Source organism: Lepidothrix coronata, unplaced genomic scaffold, assembly GCF_001604755.1.
Source record: "Lepidothrix coronata isolate B3197 unplaced genomic scaffold, Lepidothrix_coronata-1.0 Scaffold124, whole genome shotgun sequence".
NCBI lineage: Eukaryota > Metazoa > Chordata > Aves > Passeriformes > Pipridae > Lepidothrix > Lepidothrix coronata.
In genome coordinates, this window is record NW_016690304.1 from 4,169,872 (window position 1) to 4,195,632 (window position 25,761).

A 25,761-nucleotide genomic window follows, 5' to 3' on the forward strand; every position below is an offset into this window, starting at 1 on the left:
GATTGGCAGCGCCTGTGCTGGCACATTTCTGACCCTTGTCTGTGCAGCTGAGTGTGTGGAGACACGCTCCAGGGGTGAGTTAACACCGGGGGCTCAGGCGGTTCAGTAGGTCTCGAGGTTTCAGTTGCACCACGAGTGATGTGGATGGTGGTGAGAAGGGTATTTCTGTTCCCAGCTGGTTTTAAAACCTAGACAATCACATGCAAAAGGTATTTCAGAAGGCCTTGCTAAGGTTCCAGAATTAAACCTTAAGACCACTTGGAAATGTGACATTAAAAACAATCCTTGTGGTCACACACAGTCATGTGCGGAGTTGGACCCAGTGTGAAGGTGGCTGATTTTTACCAGAGAAAGCTGTCACCTGCGAGGTCCCTGGCCTGTTTCCTGCAGATGTTTGAGCTTGCTTAATGTACTAGGCAGGGCTTGGAAAAAATGATCTTTAGGAAAGACAGGGGAATTCTGGTCTTGCCTGTGTGGTTCAGCAGCTAAGCACTCTTAAATCACTTAAGTTAGGCTGTTTGTAGGTTGTCACTGAGTGGTTTTGCTTCCCTTCCTATGTGCCTGGGGTTTGGTTGCAGAAGTAGCAAAACCCACACGGTTGGAACTGAACTTGGTGGCAGGGTTGCTTGGTCGGACAAAATGTTGTATAAACATCAAGTGTGACGAAGCTTAGGGTCCCAGGGATCAACTGAGACACTGAACATGAATAAAATTGTTGAATCTCTATTTCCGTGTCTTGAAGCAGACTCCAAAGTAGGTGCTGTATCATACTGTCTCCCCATGCCTGTTGGCTTTTGGAAGTGAATTAAACTGAGCTTTGCAAAGTGTGTGAGGTGTCTTTGTGTTCCTGAAAACAGGAGCCAAAGTCTTCATACCGTGTGTGCTTGAGTGTTCTGTGTGGCCATAGCAGGCATGGGATCACTCAGCTGCCTTTCTGCCTGCTGTAATGGGGAGAAACTCTGTGGTCACTTATGGGAAAGACTTGGCAGATGCAGAGCCTAACCACCAAGATGTAAACCTTTTCGCCAGCAAACCAGCTGAGCATGTGACTAGCCTGTTAAATAGCTTCTCTATAACCCACTGCTGCCACTTTCTAGCCTTTCAGATTACTTTTCTGTGGTTGCTGTTTGTAGGCAGGAGTTTTCCCATCATGTGTCATCATGGTTGCAGAAAGATTTGGTTAAGAGAAGAAAATTGTATGTTGAAAATGTTAGCTGAATTGACCTTAAAGCATACTTATATGTGCCATTTACATTTCAAAATGTCTTCCTAAATCAAATAAAATCCACAGGCAGTGTTGTGCCAGAATTGGCTGTGGTTTGCTCCTCATGCCATGAGCACTGTATGTTTGCTGTGAAGCTTAAAAAAAAAAAAACAGGCAGGAAAACCCATGTATGCCTTTTTTTTTTTTCTTAATTCCTCAATGGTTTTTTTATTTCTTCCTCTTCCAAAGGTCCATACTCCTTAAATGGTTATAGGGTGAGAGTGTACAGACAGGATTCTGCCACCCAGTGGTTCACTGGCATCATCACTCACCATGATCTCTTCACCCGCACTATGGTTGTTATGAATGACCAGGTGAGTTTGATAGAGGATATCCAGAAAACAAGCTACTAGCAAACTGCGCACTGGGAGGTCTTAATTTCTGTCCCTGGTACTGAGAAAACCACGGAGCTGTTTGGTTCCAGCAGGGTGAGGGTGTCACTGCGCTCAAACTATGGCACGACTGCACTGGGCCAGTGGTTAAACCCCCCTGGAGCTGAGCACTTGGACAGTGATATGATTAATACCAGTCTACAATTCCTTCTGCTGTTGCTACTTCACTAGTGAAGGCTTTGAAGTGAAGCAATCTGGTTTTAAGAACTGGTCTTCCCTGTCAGTTCTGTTGGGAATTTCTTTCCCAATGATGAAATCTTCTAGCGCTGCAGTAATAATAATTACTTTTTCCAAGTAATTGAAATAGCCATTTGTTGAATTAAGCATTTACTACAGCCCTAATTTATATTTAGTGTGGTGGGTTTCAGTTTTATTTCTGAATTTGATGTTACAAAAAGAATTAATACTGGTGTTTTTAGTGGCAGTAATGAATTCTACTTCAGGAGAGTAATGACTCAGTAGTAATGTAGGGAATGACCTATCTGCCTTGAAATGACTGACAAAATCGTGTGTGACAATAAAAACTAGTCTGGTACTCAAATACATTCTTTCCCTTAATTCTCTCTAATTGATTTTCCCCAAGTGTTATTTTTTTCACTTTGTGCCACATTCTTTGAAGATCTGGTTAGCATTTCCTGCTTTATGATATTCCTTGCTAGTAACACTAGTCTTTAGAATTTTTGCCTCCTGTTGTTTTGGTTCCCTTCTTGCAGCAGTTTTGCTTCTGTTGGAAGCAATACTGTAATGTGCTTCTGCAATATAATTTGTAGTATATGAAATAAATTTTATAAAATGCTTGTGTATCATAATTGCTACTTAGGTATTATTCTATGAATAGCTCAGTTTAATCTCAAATTGGCAGGTCAGGGAAGGGAGGGAAAGAAGTGGTGGTGGGGTCCTTTCTCTTTAAAAAAAAAAAAAGTTATTTTTGCTATGATATGTAAAGACACATTTGCTTTAGTTTGACACTGTTCCCAGCCTTTGTTGTGTCATATGTCAGTTCTGCTTGTCAGGATTAAGTAGGCTTTTCTCTGATTAGTCTTTAGCACACAAAATAGACTGGTGAACACTGATACAGAAAATACAGATAGGGTATTGTCTGAACATCTGCTGATTGTTATTTTCTCTTTCTCTCTTTTTTTTTTTCTTCATAAACCAGGTGTTAGAACCTCAGAATGTTGATCCTTCTATGGTTCAGATGACCTTTCTAGATGATGTTGTTCACTCTTTGTTGAAAGGTGAAAATATTGGCATCACTTCACGCCGACGGTCTCGTTCCAACCAGAACAGCAACACAGTTCATGTAGATACATTTATCTTTTTACCTAAGTATTTTCATATATTGAGAATGTTAAAAATACATGTTTAAAGACACTTAATTAACATTGCATTTAAGTCCATTAATCACAAATTATTTTTAGGGTCATTATACACGTGCACAAGCAAATAGTCCCAGACCAGCAATGAATTCCCAAACTGCAGCACCAAAACAGAATTCTCACCAGCACCAGCAACAGAGGAATACTCGGCCAAACAAGAGGAAAGGCTCTGATAGCAGCATACCTGATGAAGAGAAGATGAAAGACGAAAGATATGATTATATAGGTCGAGGAGGTAAAAGCAGGGAAAGGGAGGGAGAGCTTCTTAAAACTGTATTAGGCTGAAAATGTGATAGATGTGTTTTTATCTTTTACAGAAAACCCCAAAACCAAAAATAAACACTTTCTTAGCAAAAGAAGAAAACCTGAAGAGGATGAAAAAAAGTTAAATATGAAGAGACTGCGGACAGACAATATCTCAGATTATTCTGAAAGCAGCGACTCGGAAATTTCGAATAAAAGATTAACAGATTCATCCTCAGAGCAAAATTCAGAAAATGAGTTAAAAAGCAAGAACACTTCAAAGATAAATGGGGAAGAAGGAAAATCCCAACCTACTGAGGGAGTAGAACAGACACTAACGGATAGACGGTCTCCTTGGGATGAAGTACAGGAGGATAAAAACCATGAAGAGACAGAAAGGCTGAAGTCATCAGTCTTGGATCAGCAGGAAAAATCTTCACTCCATGCAGGAGAGCAGCCAACACCTTATGAGCAGAATGCCAAGGATGTACATGCTCTAGAATGTAATGCAGAAAAACATCATACTGCAGAGTTAAAAAATGAGCAGTTTTTACCCAGACCTCCTACTCCAAAATGTGTTGTTGACGTTACTAATAAAAACAACTCTGAAAAGGAGAACCAGGATAATGCTGCAAGTACCTTTGGTTTGCAAACGGTTCAGAAAATAGAATCTCACAGCAACGATTTAAAACAGCAGTTTGCAAATGCAAATTTCCTTGAAGCAAGAAAACAGGAAGCTGATCAAAGTTGGGTTAACAGTGTTGTTAAAACGGATTTGATACAACCTGGGGTTGTAAAAGCGTTGCCAGTAAATGAACACTTAAATTCTGAAAAAGAGAAAGTGCAGTATGGCTCGTTTATGTCTTCGTTAAATGTAGCTTCTCTAGCAGAAGAGAGTAAACTGCGTAAACAAAGTCCAGCCCCCGATTCTGTGAAGTCAAAATCTAGTGCTTCAGTTGATCATCCTAAAACAAAGTCACCTGATGTTAAGCCTAAATTCACCCAGTCTTCTGATACTGTGAAGTCTAAGGTTAGTTCCCAAAACAGCCATGCTACTGGATTAACAAGGTCAGCCAATAAAACTGATCATGATTTGCCTAGGTCTAGTTTTCATCCAGTTCCAGCTAGAGTTAGTGCTCTAGAAGCTACTAAAAGTCCTCTTATCATTGACAAGAATGAACATTTCACAGTATACAGGGACCCCACCCTGATTGGACAAGAAACAGGAACTAATCACATTTCACCTTATTTGCATCAGCATAATTATCCTCTGCATTCCTCATCCCACCGAACCTGTTTAAATCCAAATGCTCATCATCCTGCATTAACTGGTTCATCCCATCTGCTCGCTGGGTCTTCAGCTCAGGCTCCCCTGTCCGCTATTAACACTCACCCCCTTAGTAGCGCCTCCCACCATTCCGTCCATCACCCTCATCTGCTCCCCGCAGTGTTGCCCGGAGTGCCTGCTGCCTCCTTGCTGGGTGCCCACCCGCGACTAGAGACTGCTCATGCCAGCAGCTTAAGCCATTTGGCATTAGCACACCAGCAGCAGCAACAGATGTTACAACACCAGTCTCCACATCTTCTCGGACAAGCTCATCCTTCTGCTTCCTATAATCAGCTAGGGCTTTATCCAATTATTTGGCAGTATCCAAACGGAACACATGCTTACTCAGGACTCGGTCTGCCCTCCTCCAAATGGGTCCACCCAGAAACTCCTGTTAACGCGGAGGCTTCCTTGAGAAGGGTAAGTTGAGATCTTTTCTTAATGATGTATTTAGCTGGGCCTGGTGTCTCCCAGATGTGGTAGTTTGTGTCACACCGACTGTACTGTCATGGTGGGTTTTTTGAGTAGGCAGAGAGCTAGGAATGGAGCTCCAGCAGTAACCATTGTCTCAGGGTGGATGTGAGCAGGGAGTTTTCCCAGACCTTGATTTCTTCAGACTTCTGAAGAAAGACGAAATGTTTGGTTTTAGATCATGACCAGGTGAGGTCAGCCAGCTGGTTTGGGAACTCAAGTTCACTGGGTAAATATTTGCTACCTCGAACTGTGTAAACCATTGGGTAAGTGAAACACTAGGAGAGGTAGGACAATTGTCTTCATAGTGAAATTTTGTGTATGCTCCCTGAGTAATGGCAAAAGATTGAGGCAGAAGTTCTGAAGAGAAATACTCTAGCATTTATAAATCTTTCTTGCACTTTACACCCATTTCTCTTGTCTTTACACCTATCTGTGTACCCTCTCTTAGCGTATCTTTTTCTCCCCTTCTGTTCCTGTTGACATACATCCCTGCCTTCCCATCTGTTTTTTACTCCTCTGTATTCAAGTCAGGGTGATTCCTCTGTCTGTTTGCTGAGTACAACCACTGAAGTCTCAGAAGACATGGTTTGTGTTTTTCAACCTCTCGCCCAGTGCGGCGGCGGCGTTTGGCAGGCAGACGTGGCAATTACAGGAAAAGTTTTCTCAGCTCCTGCAGGCTTGGGATATGGCATGCTCATTGCAGGCACCTCAGAGGAATAGTGTAAGATGAAGCATGTGTAGTGCAGACAGAAACTTCGGAGAGCTTTATTGCCAGCTTCAATCAAATCTCCACTGAGCATGTGCACGCTGATTTTAGAGGCTTACAACTTGGCCTAATTTGGGCAAATTTTCACAGGGACCACAAAAGGCGTGTCGCTGACAGTGGTCCTTCTGCCAAATTGTAAGCCTTTGTGTCAAAGCTTGGAGTTCCTGAATGGTTATGAAGACTTTTTTCTTTTTCATCGTGGGGAAAGCTATTCTTCCCCAGACTCATTCTTGAGAAAAGCCAAACCATTGTGGCTCAGTCTTTCCCAAAACAGTCAGTTTGAGTTGGCCTTGTAATATGAAGTAAGTTTGATCTAAAATGTGATAAAGTCAAACGCAGCAGAGAAGAAAAGCCTTAGAGAAAACTATAGGTGGATTTATCTTTTCATGTTGCTGCCTGCTCCACCCCATACTAAAGTCCGTTTTAAAGAACTTATGATAGACGTTGTTTTCACTTTGGCTGCCTGAAGTATGCAGCCCTGCATACCGAGGCACGTAGCTTTTTAATTATGTTGATATGTGGCAATTGTCTTGTGGTGACTTGTCTCCTGGCTCTCGCACTGGAGGCCTTTTTTAAATAGATCTTAGAAACCCAGAATGGGCGTTTCCGAGGTCGGTTTGCATGGATGCCACGATCACAGAAAGGGATCTGTGTTTCAGCTGTAAGAGCAGCAGCAGCAGCCACCCTTGGCTCAGGGCTGAGCCATGTCTGTGAGCTGAGGGAAGTGTGCCCCAAGCCCACCTTTCCCTCCTGTCCACGGGTGGCTGTGGCAGCTCCCATCTTTGGGCCGGGCCGTAGATGCTGCAGGTGGAGTCACAAAGCTGTTTGAGCAATGCTTGGTGCTCAGGCAGATGTTCCCCGGCTCCTCTAGGGAGAAGGTGACAGGCCTTCTTTGCATAATACCTTAATGCAGCTTACAGGCTGTTCGTGGGAACACCACAGCGTGGGAACTCCTGGCCCAGGAAACGTGCGCACTAAAACTGTTCGCACAAACCCAAGCGGTTGCTTAAATATTCAAAAATACAGAAATCAGAACTTCAAAGTCGTAGCACCTGCAGATCTATCCTGTGCTCTGTGTGTGTGTCATGAGAGCTCTTGGCTCCCCTTCTGCTGCAGCGATTCCCGACTGGGAGTTGCCAAGCCTGGGGAGAAGGAGGGGGATGGACTGGTGAGGAGAAGAAGGTGGGGATGGAGCAGCACCGAGAGGCTTCGGGGTGCACGTGAAAGCGCTGCTCACTCTTGTCCCAGTCCCCCTTCTTGGCTTGTCCCCAGCACTTGAGCCCCACTTGAACGGGGTGCCCTGCTTTTCCACACTGCTGCACGCACTTCTCCTAAGCAGAGGAGGCAGGGAAAGGGGAGAGACAGAGAGCTGCTCTTGGTCTTTCCTGCAGGCTGTTACACAAGTTCCAGAGAAGAAAGAAAACAGAACCTTAAGAAAGTAGTAGATTAAAAAACAGTTTCATAAATTAAGACTTAGTAGTGTGTCTGTGTAAACAAGGAGGTTGGTTTTGCCCACCTTTGGAGTATTTAGGTACAGAGCACAAAATTGTATGTACTGTGGCTTTGCCATGCTGCACAGTATGGCAGGTGTGTACATTTATGGTTTAGTAGTGTGATGGTGATCATCATACCAAATAAAAATACCTGGCTAAATAAAGCAGATTAATTAGGATTATCATAATCATTTGGCTGGGGGGAAGAAAGGAACATCCAGGAAGGAGTTACTTATAGCCCTTGTATTGAGATTTGTCATAAAGCTGGAGATGAAGTTATCTTCCTGAAATATTAAGCCATATTTGTATCTTCAAAGAAATACTTCTTGCAATTCATTGAAGCAGTTGTGGTCTTCTTACTAATAACTGAACTTAAGTGTTGTCAGGCTGTCATTGGTTTGTTAATTTTGATGAACTTGAGATGCTGTTTTAGAATTAACTGTTCATCCTGAGTACTTGAAAATTAAGTGGTTCTAAGAATGCTTCTGAAATGTGTAAACTGTTTTGTATGCTACAAGTCCAGGGGAAGTACAATTGCATTGTTCCAGTTGATCAAAAAAGTGACTTAAATGTTAAATTTTATTTACTGGGTATGATTTCATACTGGAATCCATTATTTCTCTCTGATCATTGAGTAGGACTTGATACAGTGACCCTTGTGGTCCCATGATTATTTTGAAATGTGTTTTTATTTTTTGTTTTGGTTGGTATTAACAGAATACTCCCAGCCCCTGGTTACACCAGCCCACCCCAGTGACCTCAGCTGACAGCCTTGGTTTACTGAGTCACATTCCCGTGCGACCATCCAGCGCAGATCCCCTGCGGCCTCTCAAACTGACAACACATTCCAGCCCTCCGTTGTCCAAAAGTATCGTAGAGCATCGCAAAGAGTAAGTTTGCTGTTTAACTCGGGTGTGAGAGGGTACATTTCAGCAGGTGGTGTTGCCTTCAAGCTTCATTTTAGTTTATTTGTAGACATGGGTGGAGACAGGCTTGTCGGTGTGCTGCCCTGTTGATTTATAATGGCACTGCAATTCACGGGCCATCTGAAGACTTTTGAAAATTGTACCTAATATAAAGAAAAGTGGGGTTTTGTGTTAATAGATAACTTTGTTCGGGCGCGGGAAGAAAGGTCTTCTGTCTGGCACATTGCACTGCATTCAGACTGACCTGTGTTTGCTTAACCTTTTCAAACAGAGAACTGGAGAGGAAGGCGTTTGAACCTTTGCGTTCTGTTACCACTGCACCAGTAAAGACTGAGCTAGAGCAGAGCAGAACGCAGGCAGCAAAGGAGAGCCATATGCACAGACATTTTGCAGATCCGATGTTGAACCAGCTGCCAAGGCCACCACAGGAGACTGGGGAACGACTGAGCAAATACAAAGAAGAACACAGACGGATACTCCAAGAAAGTATTGAAGTTGCTCCTTTCACAGCTAAAATAAAAGCGCTGGAGGGAGAGAGAGAGAACTACTCCAGGGTAACATCCTTATCTTCAAGTCCCAAAAGCCATTCGGTGAAATACGACAAAGATGCTGAACGCTCTGTGTCAGAACTCTATAAAATGAAGCATTCGGTTCCACAGAGTTTGCCACAGAGTAACTATTTCACTACCTTGTCTAACAGTGTAGTAAATGAACCTCCAAGATCCTACCCATCAAAGGAAGCTTCAGGGGCATATGTTGATAAACAAACTAATTGTCCTTCAACAGCAGCTAGTCCCCAGGCTCTCCCTTCTTACATTTCTTCTCTTTCAAAACCTCCACCTTTAATTAAGCACCAACCAGAGAGCGAAGGCTCTACAAGCAAGGTACCCGAGCAGCTTTCACAGTCAGTGCAGTCTCACTCTGTAAATTCTTTCAGAAGTGACAGCAGGAGCCCTACTCAGTTGTCAATCTCATCCTCAAATACACTCCGGAGTATGCCTGCCTTGCACAGAGCCCCTGTGTTCCACCCTCCTGTGCACCAGAACCTGGAGAAGAAGGAAAGCAGCTATAGCAGCCTTTCACCTCCAACTCTAACCCCCGTTCAACCCGTTAATGCTGGTGGTGGTGGCAAAATACAGGAGCTGCAGAAACCACCAACTTTAGTACCTGAGCCCAAGGAAGCTCAGACTGTGTACAAGGGCACTTCTGAACAGAACGTATCAGAAATGTGGAAGTCTAATAATGCCCCAAATAACGAAAAAGCGGATTGGCACGTTGAAAGAATGAGTGGAAAGTCGCAGTCTGCTACGGCATCTGTTATTGTGCGTCCTCCTTCTAGCACAAAGTACGACAGTGTAGCAGTAGTGCAGCCTGCTTCCAAAGATCGAGCTAGTGAGAGATCTTCAGCTGTGACAAATCAAGCAGATTGCCTGAAAACAGCGGAAGCCAGGGAGACTGGAAGAGTCATTCTGCCAAATACGAACTCAGACAGTGCTCGCACACAGTATGAAAAGAAATTTCCAGCTGTCTCGCAAGGCAGCATTCCTCGTGCTGCCACCCCCACCACAACTATCATCTGCAGCACCAAAACGGATGTCACCGCATCAGCAGCGACGACGACGAGCGCGTCGAGCTGGGGCAACTCAGAAGTGACTTACTCCTTATCGAGCACGGTCCTGGCGTGCTCAATGCTGGAGTGCCCGGCCTCGAGAGCCGGGAGTCAGGCGGTGGCGCAGGCCCAGGAATGCAAGGTCAGCACTCCAGCTCCGGTTACACCCGCTGCTGGCAGCACAGGCAGCGCTGCTCAGCCCAGCTCAGGATTCTCCACCTCCACCGACTTTGTCCATTTGAAAAAGCACAAGGCGGCATTGGCCGCAGCTCAGTTTAAAAGTAGTAACACCAGTGAGGCCGAGTCCAACTCTGTGAAAAATCAGACATTTTCAACCTCTCTCTCCCTAGACAGTGGTGTCGTCTGTAATACAATAAACAAAGCGAACTCTGTAGGCAGTGGGCAAACTTCCCAGACGAGTCAGCCAAACTACCACACTAAACTGAAAAAGGCTTGGCTAACAAGGCATTCAGAGGAAGATAAAAACACTAATAAAAAAGAGAATTCAGGGAACAGTGTTTCAGAAATTATTAAGCCATGTACTGTCAATTTAATAGCTTCTACATCAAATGATTTGCAAAATAACATAGATAGCAAAATCTTGGCAGATAAGTTTGTGAAGGAAGAGAAGCACCCAAGGAGAAAAGGAAAACGAACTTACGAGTCTGGCTCTGAAAGTGGTGACTCTGATGAAAGCGAGAGCAAGTCAGAGCAAAGGACTAAACGGCAGCCCAAGCCAACTTACAAAAAGAAACAAAATGATTTGCAGAAAAAAAAGGGTGATACCGAGGAAGAAGTGAAACCAAATGGTGTCCTTAGCAGGAGCGCCAAAGAGAAAAGCAAGCTGAAGTTGCAGAGCAGCAGTAACAGCAGTGAGTATATTAATGTGATCTGGAGGACACAGACTAATGTGAAGTCTAGCACTGAAAATCCTGGAGGGTTTGTCATGCACGATAGCTGGGAAAAGAGTTAAAAAGCATACCTGTGTAAATGAGTAGGGCCAGATTTATCTGTCTCAAGGCCATTTGAAATGCCACGGTGTAAGAAATACAGCGTTTTTTATATCTATGTTAACAAACTGGTTCTTGGCCTAAAAATAAGCAGTAAACAAACTGGTTTATGCTGTCCGTCAGAATTGAGCAGGCTGGTGCATATAGTTGTGCTAAATGGCACAACTATATATATGTATTGAGACACATATATATGTTGAGGCTTTTTTTATTTTAAGATCTAATGCCTTTATTTTTAGAGCATTGCTGGAGGGAGAGATTCTCTACTGTTGAGTTTTAATTCATCCTTTGATCAGAAAGCCAGAGGCAGTTCCTTGAGAGCCTGATGCCACTCTGTTACGATTTGGTTAATTTAATGAAAGGTTTAAGGGAGTGTCATTTCACACTCCTAACTAGCATGTGTAGTACATGGTGTTAACATCCCTCTTGTTTAAGGAATAAAGAAATTTAGGGAAATACAAATTTCAATTTAAATGTAATACTGTAACATGTAGCAGATTGTAACTAGATTAGTCTGAAAAGAGAAACTGGTCTGGCAACATAAGGGATTTTATGTAAGAACTCGCCTTATTTTTTATCCCAATTTATTCTTCTCCAAGGACTCTTCTTTTGTCTTTAGTCTGGTTGAGTATGAGAGAGTCTGCCATTAAATTACTTTTTGTAAGAATTTTTAAGTACAGGTAGCAAGAAAATGAGCAATGCTACCTGTAATTACATTCTGTGGCTTTTCACTGTCGGATGTATAAAGTTACTCTTCTGGTATTTGAGAGTACTTGATCCATCCCTAAGTTGTACTGGGTTCTGGAAGTGTTGTAAGTCTTTCTGAGGTATTCTGGGTATTGGGTCCAGTGATGATATTATTACTTTTTTTCCTGCCCAACCAAAGGGAAGATCAAGGCAAACATGTCTGTAAAATCTTTTTTCAGCTTCGTTTCTTAAAGTAAACCGTAAACATACACATGTAACATGTTAGGTCTTTATGACCTTTGTACTGTTGCAAAAGATTTGCTGTGGTTGTTATAATTTCTGAGAGAGAGCTGGTCAGAGATTCTCCTTCAAAAAGAACTTTCCACAAAGATTTACACAAAAACATAGTCAACCTCGAGGAGCTTTCTTGAAAGAAGAGGTTCCTCTGGGACAGCTGCCTGGGCTGTCTGTAGGTGGCTGAAGATAACGAACTGTGCTGCAGGATCTGGGGCTTAGTGGCAGTTTTGCAACATGGGTGGTATCTGGATGCTGCCAGGGTTGAAAACTGCTTTGTCCTGGTGCCGTTTTGGAAAGCCCCAGGAGCTCGTGTGCTAGCCAGAGCGCTCAGAGCTCCAGGCTGTGAGGCTCCCTCCTGCAAAGCGAGGCATTGCACAGCCCTCCAAGTGTTGGGGGTCTTCCAAGTTCCTACCCACAGAGCTTGAAGTGTAGCAGCTCCCAGATGACACCCAGGATCTCTGCTTCCAAGGCAGGAAACATTGTTTTTGGACTAGTAAACCTGTACTTTGGCCGTTTCTACTCCCAAGTTGTAATCCAGTTACTGACATGACCTGGATGAGTGTGAGGTGCAGTTTGTAGGCCATGAACTGAGGCACAGCCAGTCTGTCACTTGCAAAGTTGCACAAGTGATCTCTGGCAAAATACTGATCTGAACCCAGGTACCAAGTCCAAAGTTAGCACCCTGACCTCTCTGTCATCCTGCATCAGATCCCTGTTCATGGGACATGAACTTTCAGGAGTAGTGGTAGATGAAATGACAGATACTTCTGTCTATCTGCAGATAAGACTGGTGCCACTTTCAAGAGTCATTGAAATGAAAGCCTGGTTAAATAACAACAGGGTTCAGTTTCAAATCGTGTATGTGAAAATCGCACATATTACTCAATAGACTTGCTCCTCATGTTACTCACTGTCAGATCTGCTGACTTGTGTATCGAAAATAGAATTATACTGCTTAGCCCTACAAAGCCAACAAACTCCACGGAGAGTAAATGGATTTGTGAATAGAGCTGCTCTTCTGTAATCATATCTGTAACCTTCAGCAAAAATAAGTTTTGAAAAAGTAGGGGTTTCTTTTTTGGTTTTGGGGTTGTTTTTTTCAGGCTCTGCTTTTATTCATTAAATTGTTGCCTTTTTTGCCCGTATCTTCCCTTAAAACAGAGTCCAGACCTACCTTTCTTGAGGTATTGTATTTGTTTGCTTGTTTTGTCAGAATGAGATTGTGAAGATGGTTTTAATAGAATATTTGGTGCACGATGCAGCTAATGTAAGGGAAATGCAGCATCTTGGGAGCTCAGCAGGTACTTAACTGTGCTCCTGCCTGCCTAAGTGTAACCGGTACCTTTGCTGTTTTAACTTGGGTGCTGACAGGCAGACAAGTGGAAATAATAATGGAATGTGTTATGCAGGTAACAAAAGAAATATTGGACACTGACTGATGTTGACTGGGATCTGCGAGTAGGGACTGCCAGTACCTCATCCCACACTCTCTTGTTTTGCAGCTGGTATACCTCGCTCAGTGTTAAAAGATTGGCGCAAAGTGAAGAAGCTGAAGCAAACGGGAGAGTCCTTTTTGCAGGATGATTCTTGCTCTGAAATAGGACCAAATTTGCAAAAATGCAGAGAATGTAGGTTAATAAGAAGTAAGAAAGGAGAAGAACCCACTCACTCACCAGTGTTTTGTAGATTTTACTACTTTCGGCGGTAAGTACGACTATTTTCCCGATAATGTGGTATTTTAATTTTTAAAAATAATACAGACAAAGGAATTGCATGCTTGAAAGATGTCTGATTTTTCTGGCTCAGTCAGTCTGCCCGATAAAAGACAGCATCTAATTTAAGAGTATTTACATTTGTATTTCTCGTTTCTTTTGTGGATTCACTTCATTGCTGTTTAGAGCTTTATAGCAAAGACATCAGAACATCTGCCTGGTGTACCTTGGGCAAGCAGAAAATACATCACCATTACACAGGTGTCTGACATTTGAAGTGGGATTTTCAAAAGGCAAGCTTCAGTTTTTCTGAACAAGTTGTACAACCACAGAGTTGCACTTATTTGTAATTGTTCTTCTGCCAGTATATGGTGGGAATGCTGCTCCAGGTTTTCTGAGGACAGAGGAGTTGTGACCTCCTTTTTCACAATTAATGGCCCATCAAGGGAAACTCAGAAGGAAGATTTCCCAGGGTGCAGTGTAGTGCATGTGGTGCAGGCAGCACAGTCACCAGGAAAGTGTGAAACAGCTTTAATTTGTGCACAGACTGTGTTATCAGTGTATATCCAGCTCATTTTGGACAAGAAACTGTTCCCTAGATTGGGTTTAATTTTTTATAACGAAGCTTTAGTGACAAGACTTGGTGGTAGTCCTACTGGAATCATTTCAAGGGTGGACTCTGAATACCTTCTGTGTAAAGAGTATTTACTTCCTAATGTGGCAAAGTTGGAATTTTGGTGGCTTTTTTCTCCTGTATAAAGGAGAGACCATAAAGTTTTGCCAACATTTTAAAACACTCTAATGGAATTTAAGAATTTGAATGCTTTGACTGTATTGTGGTAACTTTTCCAGCAGTTTTAATTATTTTCATTGTGTTTAGGTAGTAGGGCCTGAATTGTAAACAAAGTTTGCTCTTCTGTTGGAAGTTGTTGTAACTCAAAATTCATCATTTCTTCCTGTTCATTTGAATACCTACCTAAATGTCCTTTTTGGTATTTCTAAATTCAGGACCGTTTTGCTGACATAAATTCCTTAAATAATCACATATGTAAAATGATATACCCTGTTTTGTGCAAGGTGGAATAATGAACTGTTACTGCTTTAGAATAAGCTAAATAAGCCAGGGTTAGTGGAATGGTATTGGGCAGGGTAGCAGGAAAGCCTGTAGTTATTTTAAAGGTCAGACCTTAGTGGATACAAAAACATTATCTTCTGTTAGTTTTCTCAGTATGAGAGCAGTAGGATACAAAAATCTATAAAATATGAATCAGACTGAGTGACTGCTGTTGCAGACACTCCAAAAATTGAAAGTGAGGAGTAGGTGGAACCAAACTTTGACAAAAAAAGAAAAAAGGCCCAAATTTTTCTGTCTGCAGTTTTAAATTAGTAATAAATGTTACAGAGTAACAATGATGAGTAAATAGGATGCAAAAAAGTGCCTAATAGATTAATTTTAGTTTTCATGCTTCCTTATTGGTAATTTTAAAATCATTTTCATCTGTAAGGTTTATGTGAAAATTAAAATATATTGTAGGATGCTCAAGAAGGTAAAAAGAAAACTTTGGTGTTGTAAGACTTAAACAGCAAGATGAAGTCAGTAAACTGTAAGTCACAGAATACAAGATACATGCAGTTAAACTGTGTCTTTTCATTTTTAGGTTATCTTTCAGTAAGAACGGAGTGGTTAGGATAGATGGTTTCTCCTCTCCTGATCAATATGATGATGAAGCACTGAGTTTATGGACACATGAAAACTATGATGATGATGAACTGGACCTGGAAACTTCTAAATACATTCTAGATATCATAGGTGATAAATTTTGTCAGTTAGTAACATCTGAGAAAACAGCCATGTCGTGGGTGAAGAAAGACGGTAAGAAATCTCAATGCTCTCAAAGCATGGTGCAGTTTCCCTTGAGTGACCCATTGCTTCCTGTTGAGTGGCTTTTGTTCCTTAGACTGTCCTGCTGGATCTTCCAAGGCCGTTCTTTAAGAGGACATGGTGGGAAGGGGCAGGTTCCTTTCTTGGGGCCAGCCCATTACAGAGCCAGGGTTGGGCTGCTGTTGGGGTTGGAGCAGCCTCAGTTCCCAGCTTGGCCTCCAGCTCTCCAGCCAGAGCAGCCAGCTCCAAGCCAAGGCCCACCACGAGCCAGGCACTGACTCCTGCCAACAGACAGAGTGTTTCTGATGTGTCTCCTTCCCAAAACAAAGGAGAACGTAGCAGAGCATGTGCTAACGCTGTCACCTCCTCCCCACCAGAGCCACAGTCCGTCCTTCTGGCCCATGGCAGATGGGCACAGGCTGGGAACAGGCTGGTGGCTCTACTAATTCCAGGCAGTATGAGGAGGAAGTGGGGCAGAAAACAGACGTACTGGCCAGGTCTCCGGAACAGGCACCTCCCTCTCCTCCTGCCAACTCCAACCGTCCAGCTCAGCACTTTGGCTGCCCTTGAGATTAAACACGTCCCATGGGCAGTCAGGGGAAACACCCTCAGCTCTCCTGAGCACATGGGGTTAAAAGTATATGCTGAAGAGGTTCTTCATACTTGCAGCAGTATTTTTTCTGTGTGACTTTAGTCTGTGTTTTTTGAATGCATTATTTCTTTACAATGTATTGATAGTAGCATTGATGGGGAGGCTGGGTGATGGAACTGAGGGGGTACATGTTGATGGTCTGTTTATGAAGGATTGCTTTCCTCCCCCAGCACCCAGTTGTGTCTGAGGGGAAACCTATGAATGCTTCATCTATAAAGCCTATTCATTCTGTGCTTTGCATTTAAATTTCAGTCCTTTTATTCTGCTTATTTTGTATTTCAGCCAAAATTGCATGGAAGAGAGCAGTGAGAGGCGTCCGTGAGATGTGTGATGCATGTGAAGCCACATTATTTAACATTCACTGGGTCTGCCAAAAATGTGGATTTGTGGTCTGCCTAGATTGTTACAAAGCAAAGGAAAGAAAAAGTTCTAGAGGTCAGTTCTTTATGAACTAGAGTATTGTATAGGCTGTTTATTCTCATTTGTTGCAGAGCTGCTGATCCACTATAAGTGTCTTTCTGTAAAGTGTTAAATTACTGCTTGTGTGTTTTGGTTTCTCTTAGATCTTTTTTTGCCTCTTTTGTCAGTAGATATAGAATCAGTCATTCAGAAAGCAACTGCTGTGGGGGCTATTTTAGCTCTTTGTCCGCAATTCAGTCTTTTTGTGTGGACTGTTGGAGGTTACTTGTGCCTTGCCCCTCAAGTTAAATTTTCTTCTTCAGTTGTGAGACGGATGCTCCATTACACCTCCCTGCTTTATGGTAACTCATTGCTGTTAAGACTTACCTTGATTTGAATGCCTTCTGGAGTTCTCCCTCCAGAGGTACGTGTCTTGTCATACTGACTTAACAGCCTATTTTATAGTTCTATCATAAAAAAGAAAGAGATGGAGAAAAATACTTCACATAGTATTTAAACTGAGTGTTAATGGAGGTCTCACAGTCCATCAGCCTACACACATACCCAGTTTAATTCCTGTGCTTTAATGGAGATGTTGAGTTTGGTCTGTAGAGAAGTATAACAGGACTGACTTGCAAACCTCTGATTTCTGGGTGACCCAGCCTGGCTGCAATTGCAAGGAGGAATGCTGGGAAGATTGATTTGGTGTTTGAGCCCTGTGCTGTGACACTGGTGCTCAGGCTGCTTGGTGGAATGGATTGCCTTCCCGGGGAGGCAGGCACTGTGCCCTGGCACAGCTCTGCGGTCAGACGCTGTGCCAGGAACTGATTCAAGTATAATGCTGTTTGGAAAAGCATTTCCATGTTTGTCATAGCAGTGTAATGTCACAGATGTGAAATGTTAGTAAAATAAAGTTTAACTGTTAGATGGCAAACCTTGCTAACTGCAGGGTCTCATCCACTTTGTCCCTGGCTTGCAGTGAGAAACCTCCTACACTGCAGTTAGAGGATGTTCCCAGAGACTTCCATTGAAGCCTGAAGTTTTTAGGGAGCTAATGCCAGTGTTTTCCAGCACTGGGAACAGTTGTTAATGCTTTAATGCTGGAGGCTGCTTCAGCAGCTCTCAACTCGCTTGAGTCTGTGTGTGCATCCATCTGACGTGGCTTGGGATATATGCCAAACATTATTTACCCTGGTGGGAACATGCAGCCCAGAGGCTTTTTATAGTGTGTGTGTGTGTGTGTGTGTGTGTGTGTTAACCAGCCAGGAAAATTTTAGTAAAATGTCTCAGAAGTTTGAAAAAGTAGCATAAAGAAGGAGGCTTCTTTCCAGTCTTCTAACAGGGAAGGCTTTCTCCTTTCTGTTCATCACAGTGTTACATGCAGAAGCAGAGGTAGGACAGTTTCCCTCGCTGTGGCTTCATTTCTAATGATGCTGCAGGATTCTTGTGAACTGTATTTCTCCTTTGGCACTCTCTTAAAAAGTTCAGAACCACCCACCCATCTCTGTATAATAGCACTTTATATTACACCATTTTTCCTGGAACTGGTAGTTGTTTTTGCAGTTGCTAAATGTAACAGAGAATCCCCTGGGTTTTCCCTGCTTCAGCAGGAATGTTAGAGGTTTAAATATTCCATATTCAGATACTTATCAATGACTTCTCTTGTTACTTTACTGAATGAATGTGCAACCATTGTTACCTTCAGACAGTTCATGGCACCATCAAGTGGAATGCCATGTTAAGCATTTCAGTGAGAAAATACATTAAATAAATATATGCTACTTTGTTTCTTGATTTATTTATGTTTGTGACCAGTTAGATAATTCCATGTTTTAGGAGTTACAAAAACTACAAAATAACTTGCAAATCTAATACTTATCTGAAAGGAATATTTGGTATGTTGTGTATCTACTACGGTGTAAGAAAATAATGCTTTAAATGTGTTAAATGGTTCTTTTTACATTGCTAGAACTGAGCAGACTAGTTAAAGGTTTTGGAAAAATGTCTTTAAACTAGCAGTTCAGTGGATAGGACACAAGGCTGGGGGTTGAGAGAGAAGTTTTATTCTTTCTACCCCAAAATCACATAGCAGGTTGGTGACCAGTTGCTTGGCCAGACTCTTTTTGCTCTCATTCTTCCTCTTTACACTGCATATTTCAGGACAGCCTTCCTGAAACTTTATAGAAAGCCCCTCTCTGCTGCCACAAATGGTTTTCAACCAATACACAGAGACTTATGGTTTCATGGTTGCTTTATTCTGACATAAACCCGTGATGCAACTTCCCTCTCCTTTGTGGCACCAGTAGCATTGGTGTAACTGCAGGGCAGGCTGACTCAAGAGTCGATTCAGTTAAGAGTTCACCTTTTTGGCTTGTTTGGCCAACTCTGGTTGAAGACAGCCACTTATTTGGAGTGTGGATTGTGTCAAAGTGGATTAACCTTACAGTTGCAGCCTAAATGTGTCTCTTTTCCATGGCAGGATTCATTAAGGGAGGCTCACGGCCTCGATAGCAACTGTAGCAACAGCAACTGTAAAGGATTTTGGCCTGTGTTAGATTGGCAACTGACTAAATATAATAAATACTTTGAAATTTTGATGTTATTGGCAAGGGCCTGTGTTACAGGTGCAGTTATTTCGAATTTCAGGGTTGTTAAAACTCTGTTTTTAAAAAGTAGCTCTATTGTGAAAAGTAGCTGTTGTGTGCAGGTCTTTGTCACACAGGATACCAGGGCAGAAGAGTTAATATGTGCAGAAAAACATTTCTGACTAAGACTAGTCTGCAAAACGTTGGCTCTGTCTGTGTGCACTGTAAGTAAAGTAAAACATTGGCCGTGCTGTTTTGCAGATAAGGAGTTGTATGCCTGGATGAAGTGTGTGAAGGGACAGCCTCACGATCACAAGCACCTGATGCCAACCCAGATTATTCCAGGCTCCGGTAAGACCACATGTGAACGAGGAGAATGTGTTTTTTCCCATGTCCTTCTGTAAAGAGAGGCCAGAGTTGTTTCTTGAAACTTGTGATTTTCCATTTAAAAACCTGGCAATTGAGTTAAATCATCACAGCAAGGCAGGCGATTCTGGGCAGTTACCAGCAGTGGGCCCAGAGGATGAGGAGAGTAAGAGAAGTGTGCTGACAGATGTGTGAAGGGGTTTTGGGGACAGGTAGTGAAGAGATTGAGGATCTTGACCAATTAGTACCTTTTCAGAGCAGAGTAAACCAGCCAGAATGTACTTAATACCTCTGACCTTGGCTGTTAAAAGAAAATCTCAAAATAAAACATCAAGGAGCATTGTGTGGCAACAGATTTCTGGGGATTTGTTTTTCACTGTTTGTCCCATTCACCCACACAGAAAAGAAAAGAAAATGTTTTGGTTGGACATTTGATTGAGCAAAATGCAGGAGCTCATGATAATTGAAAAACTAAGCAGTAATCATAAACCCACTAGATTCAGACTTCTTTTTTCAACCAAGGAAGTTTCCTGAATCAGTGCAGTTAGGTGTGGTGGTGGTAGTTGTGGTTATTAGCACAAATTTACGTAGAATTTCTGCAGCATTGATACAGACCGGAAAACAGAAAAGTCAAATGTGCCCTTAAACTTACAAAGTAAATTCCCAGGTTATTTTAAGCCGAAAATACAGAGCCAGTCATTATTTTATGGATTGTTACATGTTAGTTCAGGTAGAAATGAAGGTTGGTTGGATTCCGTAACAAATTCAGATTGTGACATTCCTCACAACAGGTTCCAGACTGAAACTGGTTTTAGTTTTACATTGTGAAGTGAACCGCTTGTCTGGAAACAGCACAGTGAAAGCTGCCTACGTAACCTCAGTGGTGTTCTGTGCATATCCATTACCAAGCAGCCTCATTTACATGGTCACATACTAATTTTTTTGTCAAGATGTGGCTCCCTCGGTCTGCAGTTGATGGTTTTATTAAATGGAACAATGATGCATCCATTGAACAATGAGAAGTAAATAATGAATGACTGGCTTGTCTGGTGGGTGCCATGCAATGGGAAAGCAGAATACAGGTTAGATTATTCAGAAGAGTAGTGTGCAATTAATTAAAGATCTGTCTTTCTGCATGAGCTTTAAAATAAACTGGGCAGTCATTTTAGAGTAGTTTTGAGTGTTAAATTTAGGATTTCTAAGAATTTAAATTATAAAAATACTTGGAGATAGCATTTTAGCATCACAGTGTGTATTGTGAAGAGGGTCACAAAATGATTGATAGCTGCTGATGGTTTTCTTCTTAATTGTCTTCTAGTTTTGACAGATCTTTTAGATGCTATGCACAACATTAGAGAAAAATTTGAAATTAAATCCCATTGTCAGTGCACCAGCAAGCAGAGCACGCAAGCTGGCAAGCTCCCTGCAATGAATGGTGTGTCTCAGGTGAGTCTAAAATGTGTGTGTATATTGCAGCTTGTTCAAGTGTTCTGATTCCTGTGGATTTCTGTATTTGAATAGTGCCAGCTGCTTTTTAATTTGCATATGTGACAGTTAAGGGCTAGCCATGTCTTTGAAATACATTAGAGCAAAGCTATGTAGTTAAAAACAAATTTGTTCTTTACAGGTTTTGCAGAATGTCCTTAACCACAGTAATAAAATTTCTCTGTGCATGCCTGAGTCTCAACAGCAGAACACTCCTCAAAAGTCCGAGACAAATGGTAACACGAGCCCAAGGAGTGATGTAAGCACAGACAGCAAGTTAACACCACCCGAATCCCAGTCCCCCCTGCACTGGTTGGCTGATCTTGCAGAGCAAAAAGCCAGAGAAGAAAAGAAAGGTACGTGTTTGAAGTTGTCATATCTTGTCCATGACTCTGGGGGCACCACTGGTAACATAATTGAATTAATTAGGAAAAAATAACACCATTTTCTGTTACAAAAAGAAAAGACGGTGATCTTTTCCTCATTAATTTTAACCTTGAAACTGCACTGCTTTTTCATGGTGGCATCTGAATCCCCGAAGAGCCACTGTGGAATGCACAGGTGATGTGGGAGCATTTCCACATGGATGTGGGAGCATTTCCAGCTGCAGCATTCCCATTTGGGACGGGTGCTCACTCAGCTGCATGTCTGAGGTGCTGAGGAAGGCCTTTTCTTGGTCACCTCGTTTGACTGCATTTTCAGGAATCTGGTTCATCCCCTGGTGTGTTTTCAGGTGTTGATAAAGCACTGTTGCTGCACAATCTGTTACCAGCAGGGTGAAATGCAGGACAGTGGTGCTGTTCCTGTGTCTGCATCATGATACAACAGTGTAAACTTCCAATGATTATTTTTGTTTTAGAGAACAAAGAGTGTCCTTCTGGAAAACATTCAAAGGAAGAGAAAGACCAGGATAATTTGGAGTCCCAGAACTGTAAAAACTCCCCTCCTGCATCCCAGAACAATGAGCAGGGCTCAACCTTACGAGACTTACTAACTACAACAGCAGGCAAACTGCGTCTGGGTTCCACCGACGCTGGCATTGCTTTTGCTCCAGTTTACTCTACAGGAACAGCAGTAAGTGTTTACAAGTCACACAGTTTTTTCTGTCAGGATTTGAAAGTCTGTATCATTTGTGTTGACACGTTGTCTGATGGCTGTAAACTTCATATGAAAACTTCAGACGTACACACACACACATTAACGTTTTATTTATTTTTATAAATGGTCATAATTGGTACAACATCTGAAATGTTATTCTACTGCAAAAGGAATTGCACTAGCTTTACTTGCTTTTATGTTGTTTAAGCACACATTTGTTTATTTTCTGACAGAGTGGCAAGAGTGGAAGGACTATGCCAAACATCCTCGATGACATAATTGCTTCAGTAGTAGAAAACAAGATTCCACCAAATAGAGCACCAAAGATAAATGTAAAATCTGAAATAAAAGATGAGCCAAAGGATGATGATAAATGTATTCAGGATGACTGCAGTAAACGGTACAGCGATATTCAGTATTCGTGGATCTGTGATAAGCATGTTCTGTGGCTCAGAGACCATAAAAACAGCAACAACTGGAAGCTCTTCAAAGAGTGCTGGAAACAAGGCAGGGTGGGTATTGAGGCGTTCGGTGTGTGGAGTGACCTCAGTGTGAACCCTGGGGAGCTGTGCTGAGGGACAGAAATGCCTGACTCCGTGTGTGAAGCTGCATTGTTAATAGTGGGCAAAAGCCTGTCAGGGATAGCCCACAGGTGAACTTGTGTAGTTAAACTTCAGTTACCTGCTCATGGTCAATCAGAAATTCCTGTCGTGGAGTTTGAGATTCCAAAAAGACGTGTGTGACACCTTTGGGAATGGTGTTAACAGCTCAGTAGGGCTAGGGCCTTCAGTGTGTGTTTCGGGTGCATTTGTACTTGGGAAAGGATAAGTATTGATTTTTTTTTTATTATTATTATTATTTTATTTTATTTTTTACAGCCTGTTTTGGTGTCCGGTATGCATAAGAAAATGAACTTCAGCCTGTGGAAAGCTGAGTCCATTAGCCTGGATTTTGGAAACCAGCAAGCTGATATCTTGAATTGCAAAGACAGTATCATTTCAAACACCAATGTCAAGGAGTTCTGGGATGGTTTTGAAGATGTTTCAAGTATGTTACTGTGAATGTATTATTCTGTTGATTCTGAACATGATCAGTGCTAGAAACTGCAGTTAAATATAATCTTTATGGATCTCGAGGCTTTGAAGAAACTTTAAAAAGAAAGTTGTAGATAATCTGTTTCCAGAGAACGTGATGGAAACTGGCATTTTGTATGTTTGCAGAATGAAAGATGCACTATTACAGTTAGGTCCGACTAGGAAATCAAACAAATGTCATTGTCCCTTAGCTAGTTGAGTTTCATTTGTATCATTCTTGAATTCTGAAATAATTTATCTGCTGTTTCATGCATGAAATTCTGATTATTGGTAGGTTAAGAGTTCAGTTCTATGTTTTGGTTGAATAAAGTAAAACACCTACAGTGTATTAGTTCTTAGTAATTTCTGTGTTATTTGCAGAACGGCAGAAAGTAAAAAACGGGGAAACAGCTCTGCTAAAACTGAAAGACTGGCCTTCTGGTGAAGATTTCAAGGCCATGATGCCAGCAAGGTATTTTGAGTTTAATATCAGATGTTCTTAGGTCAGTCCCTATGCTGGGTTTTTCTCTCTCTGTGTAATGGCACAAATTCAATTACATTCTTCTTTCTTTTCTCTTTCAGATACGAGGACTTACTAAAAAGTTTACCCTTGCCTGAATACTGTAGTCCAGAAGGAAAACTAAACTTGGCTTCTCATCTGCCAGGATTTTTTGTCCGTCCGGACTTGGGACCCAGACTATGCAGTGCATATGGTGAGTGTGCCCTAAAGTGCAGCAGTCACCTCTCCCCTTAAACCTGTAGAAGGTCACACTGTAATGCTTGATAGAAACTGAGCTTCCTTGAAGGCTGATTGTTCACTCAGTGTAGGAGAAAGATGGACTGACTTGAATATTAACAGCACAGGCATGAGAGTTTAGTTGCTTCTGCATTTCTTTCTATCTTTTCTTGTGCTGTTATAGCCTTTGGAAGCATATAAATGTTTATGTGCTTCTACACAGAGATAGATCCTGTCTTTAGTAGTGCTGTATGACACAGTACTTCATGAGATGTTACTGTCCTTGTAATTCTGGCCATAAATAAGTCTCAGCATATTTCTCATAGTTTGTTTAGTGTGCTAAACACTCAAAAACCTATTCAGAAAAGGTTGTTTCCCTCAGACATTTTCTGTCTGCTCCTTCTTTTCCAAAGAATTTTGTTCAGTTCTGTTTTACAGATTGTTGTATTAGGACAAGAAATGAGTGGTAATTTGTGAAGTGATGGCTTTGACTTAAAAAGTCCTTTGAAATAAACATATTAACAGTAGCGATCAAGGCATGGGTCTGAAGAACTGAGTCCTTAATGCCCCTCTCATGTAATACTGCTGTAAGGCTTAGTGTTCTAAAGTGTCCTTTTGACATAAGAATGTGTGTTTTCATCTTTTAAAACTAAAGTTAATTTTCCTCCTTGTTTGGGGGTTATTTTGATTAACAGGTCTGCTTAAAGCCAGACATAAAAGTCACATTTTTTGATAGTCTTGTTTGTTCACTGTACCTGTATTCTGCCCTGAACACCCTGAAAGGCTGAGGAGGAATGGAACACAATGGTCAGGAAATGTCCCCCTCTATTCTAATGAAACATGTTTTGTTCTTACACAAATGCTATGGAGAGACAGTTACCTGGGTGTCTGTTAACAAGTAACATTTTCTTGTTTAGCAGGTGAACCAAAAGCACGTTTGTAGTTTGTGTATCTCAGGGACACTCAGTGTGCTTTCAGAAGTGTCTTCTCAGTTGTTGCACGTTTCTATTTGAAGGTGAATATGCAACGCAACAGATCTTAATTTTGTCTTGTACCACAGGCGTGGCTGCTACTAAAGACCATGATATAGGAACCACAAATCTCCATATCGAAGTGTCTGATGTCGTGAACATCCTTGTTTATGTTGGCATAGCAAAAGGAAATGGAGTACTTTCCAAATCAGGTAAAGGGAAGCTCACTCACTGTGCCAGGTGTAGATGGACTGAATGTTCTGCTGATTCCAAAACTGACACCATTCTTCTGAAGGGGATGGAGGATACCCATAAGTACTTGCTTAAACCTGGGAGGTTCTTTGTTTCAAGTGTTTGCACACATATTAGTTCTGCATAAATACACTGCAGCTCATGAATTATGAAATGGTGTTTCAGCCTCTTTTCACTTTTTTTTTTTGCCTTTCCCTATAATCGATGCACCATTCCTGTGCTGGGACTGGCACAGCTAATGAAAGTGCAGGATGAAGGATTTCCTCTGGCAGCTCTGGTGGTTCTAACAGTTATGTCAGGATGATGTATTTGCCAGACCTTCTGTTTATTCTGCTCCTTCTGGGTGCACTGTGTTCACTCTATTGAATTTGGACTGTAATGTAATTTTTCAGCACCGGAGAACCTAAATTGGTGTTTGTTAGTCAGCTCTATGAGGTTTATTGGTTATGTGAAAAAGTCTTTAAATCACTGAAATAGTTTTGTTTCTTCCTCTTTTTCTTTTGTCCTCTTATTCCACAGTCACCAAATGTAGATTTTGGGTGTGACTAATACAGCTGCAGTAAAGTTTGTCTTTTATTAGCTTTGTTTTCACTTGGGTATGCACTGAGTTAATAGCAGCAAACTTGAGCATCCTGGGAGAGCTCTGCCTGCTAGAATAGCATGCTAAACATTGCTTATGCTGA

General features: G+C 41.9%; 1 protein-coding gene across 9 annotated transcripts in view; it reads left to right on the forward strand.

Moving 5' to 3' along the window:
- JMJD1C (jumonji domain containing 1C) overlaps nucleotides 1-25,761 on the forward strand; it is a 158,130-nt gene that overhangs the window by 123,049 nt on the left and 9,320 nt on the right. For 8 of the 9 annotated variants that reach the window (XM_017826041.1, XM_017826044.1, XM_017826045.1 and 5 more), the window contains 18 exons: nucleotides 1,454-1,578; nucleotides 2,816-2,959; nucleotides 3,078-3,270; nucleotides 3,353-5,025; nucleotides 8,056-8,228; nucleotides 8,536-10,745; nucleotides 13,370-13,571; nucleotides 15,238-15,452; nucleotides 16,396-16,548; nucleotides 19,359-19,448; nucleotides 20,782-20,909; nucleotides 21,091-21,304; nucleotides 21,808-22,022; nucleotides 22,280-22,558; nucleotides 22,925-23,093; nucleotides 23,501-23,591; nucleotides 23,702-23,832; nucleotides 24,916-25,038. In XM_017826041.1, the coding sequence (XP_017681530.1) occupies nucleotides 1,454-1,578; nucleotides 2,816-2,959; nucleotides 3,078-3,270; nucleotides 3,353-5,025; nucleotides 8,056-8,228; nucleotides 8,536-10,745; nucleotides 13,370-13,571; nucleotides 15,238-15,452; nucleotides 16,396-16,548; nucleotides 19,359-19,448; nucleotides 20,782-20,909; nucleotides 21,091-21,304; nucleotides 21,808-22,022; nucleotides 22,280-22,558; nucleotides 22,925-23,093; nucleotides 23,501-23,591; nucleotides 23,702-23,832; nucleotides 24,916-25,038 (6,528 nt within the window). The remainder of the gene's footprint in view (nucleotides 1-1,453; nucleotides 1,579-2,815; nucleotides 2,960-3,077; nucleotides 3,271-3,352; nucleotides 5,026-8,055; nucleotides 8,229-8,535; nucleotides 10,746-13,369; nucleotides 13,572-15,237; nucleotides 15,453-16,395; nucleotides 16,549-19,358; nucleotides 19,449-20,781; nucleotides 20,910-21,090; nucleotides 21,305-21,807; nucleotides 22,023-22,279; nucleotides 22,559-22,924; nucleotides 23,094-23,500; nucleotides 23,592-23,701; nucleotides 23,833-24,915; nucleotides 25,039-25,761) is intronic. The other variant, XM_017826049.1, reaches the window with a different exon arrangement.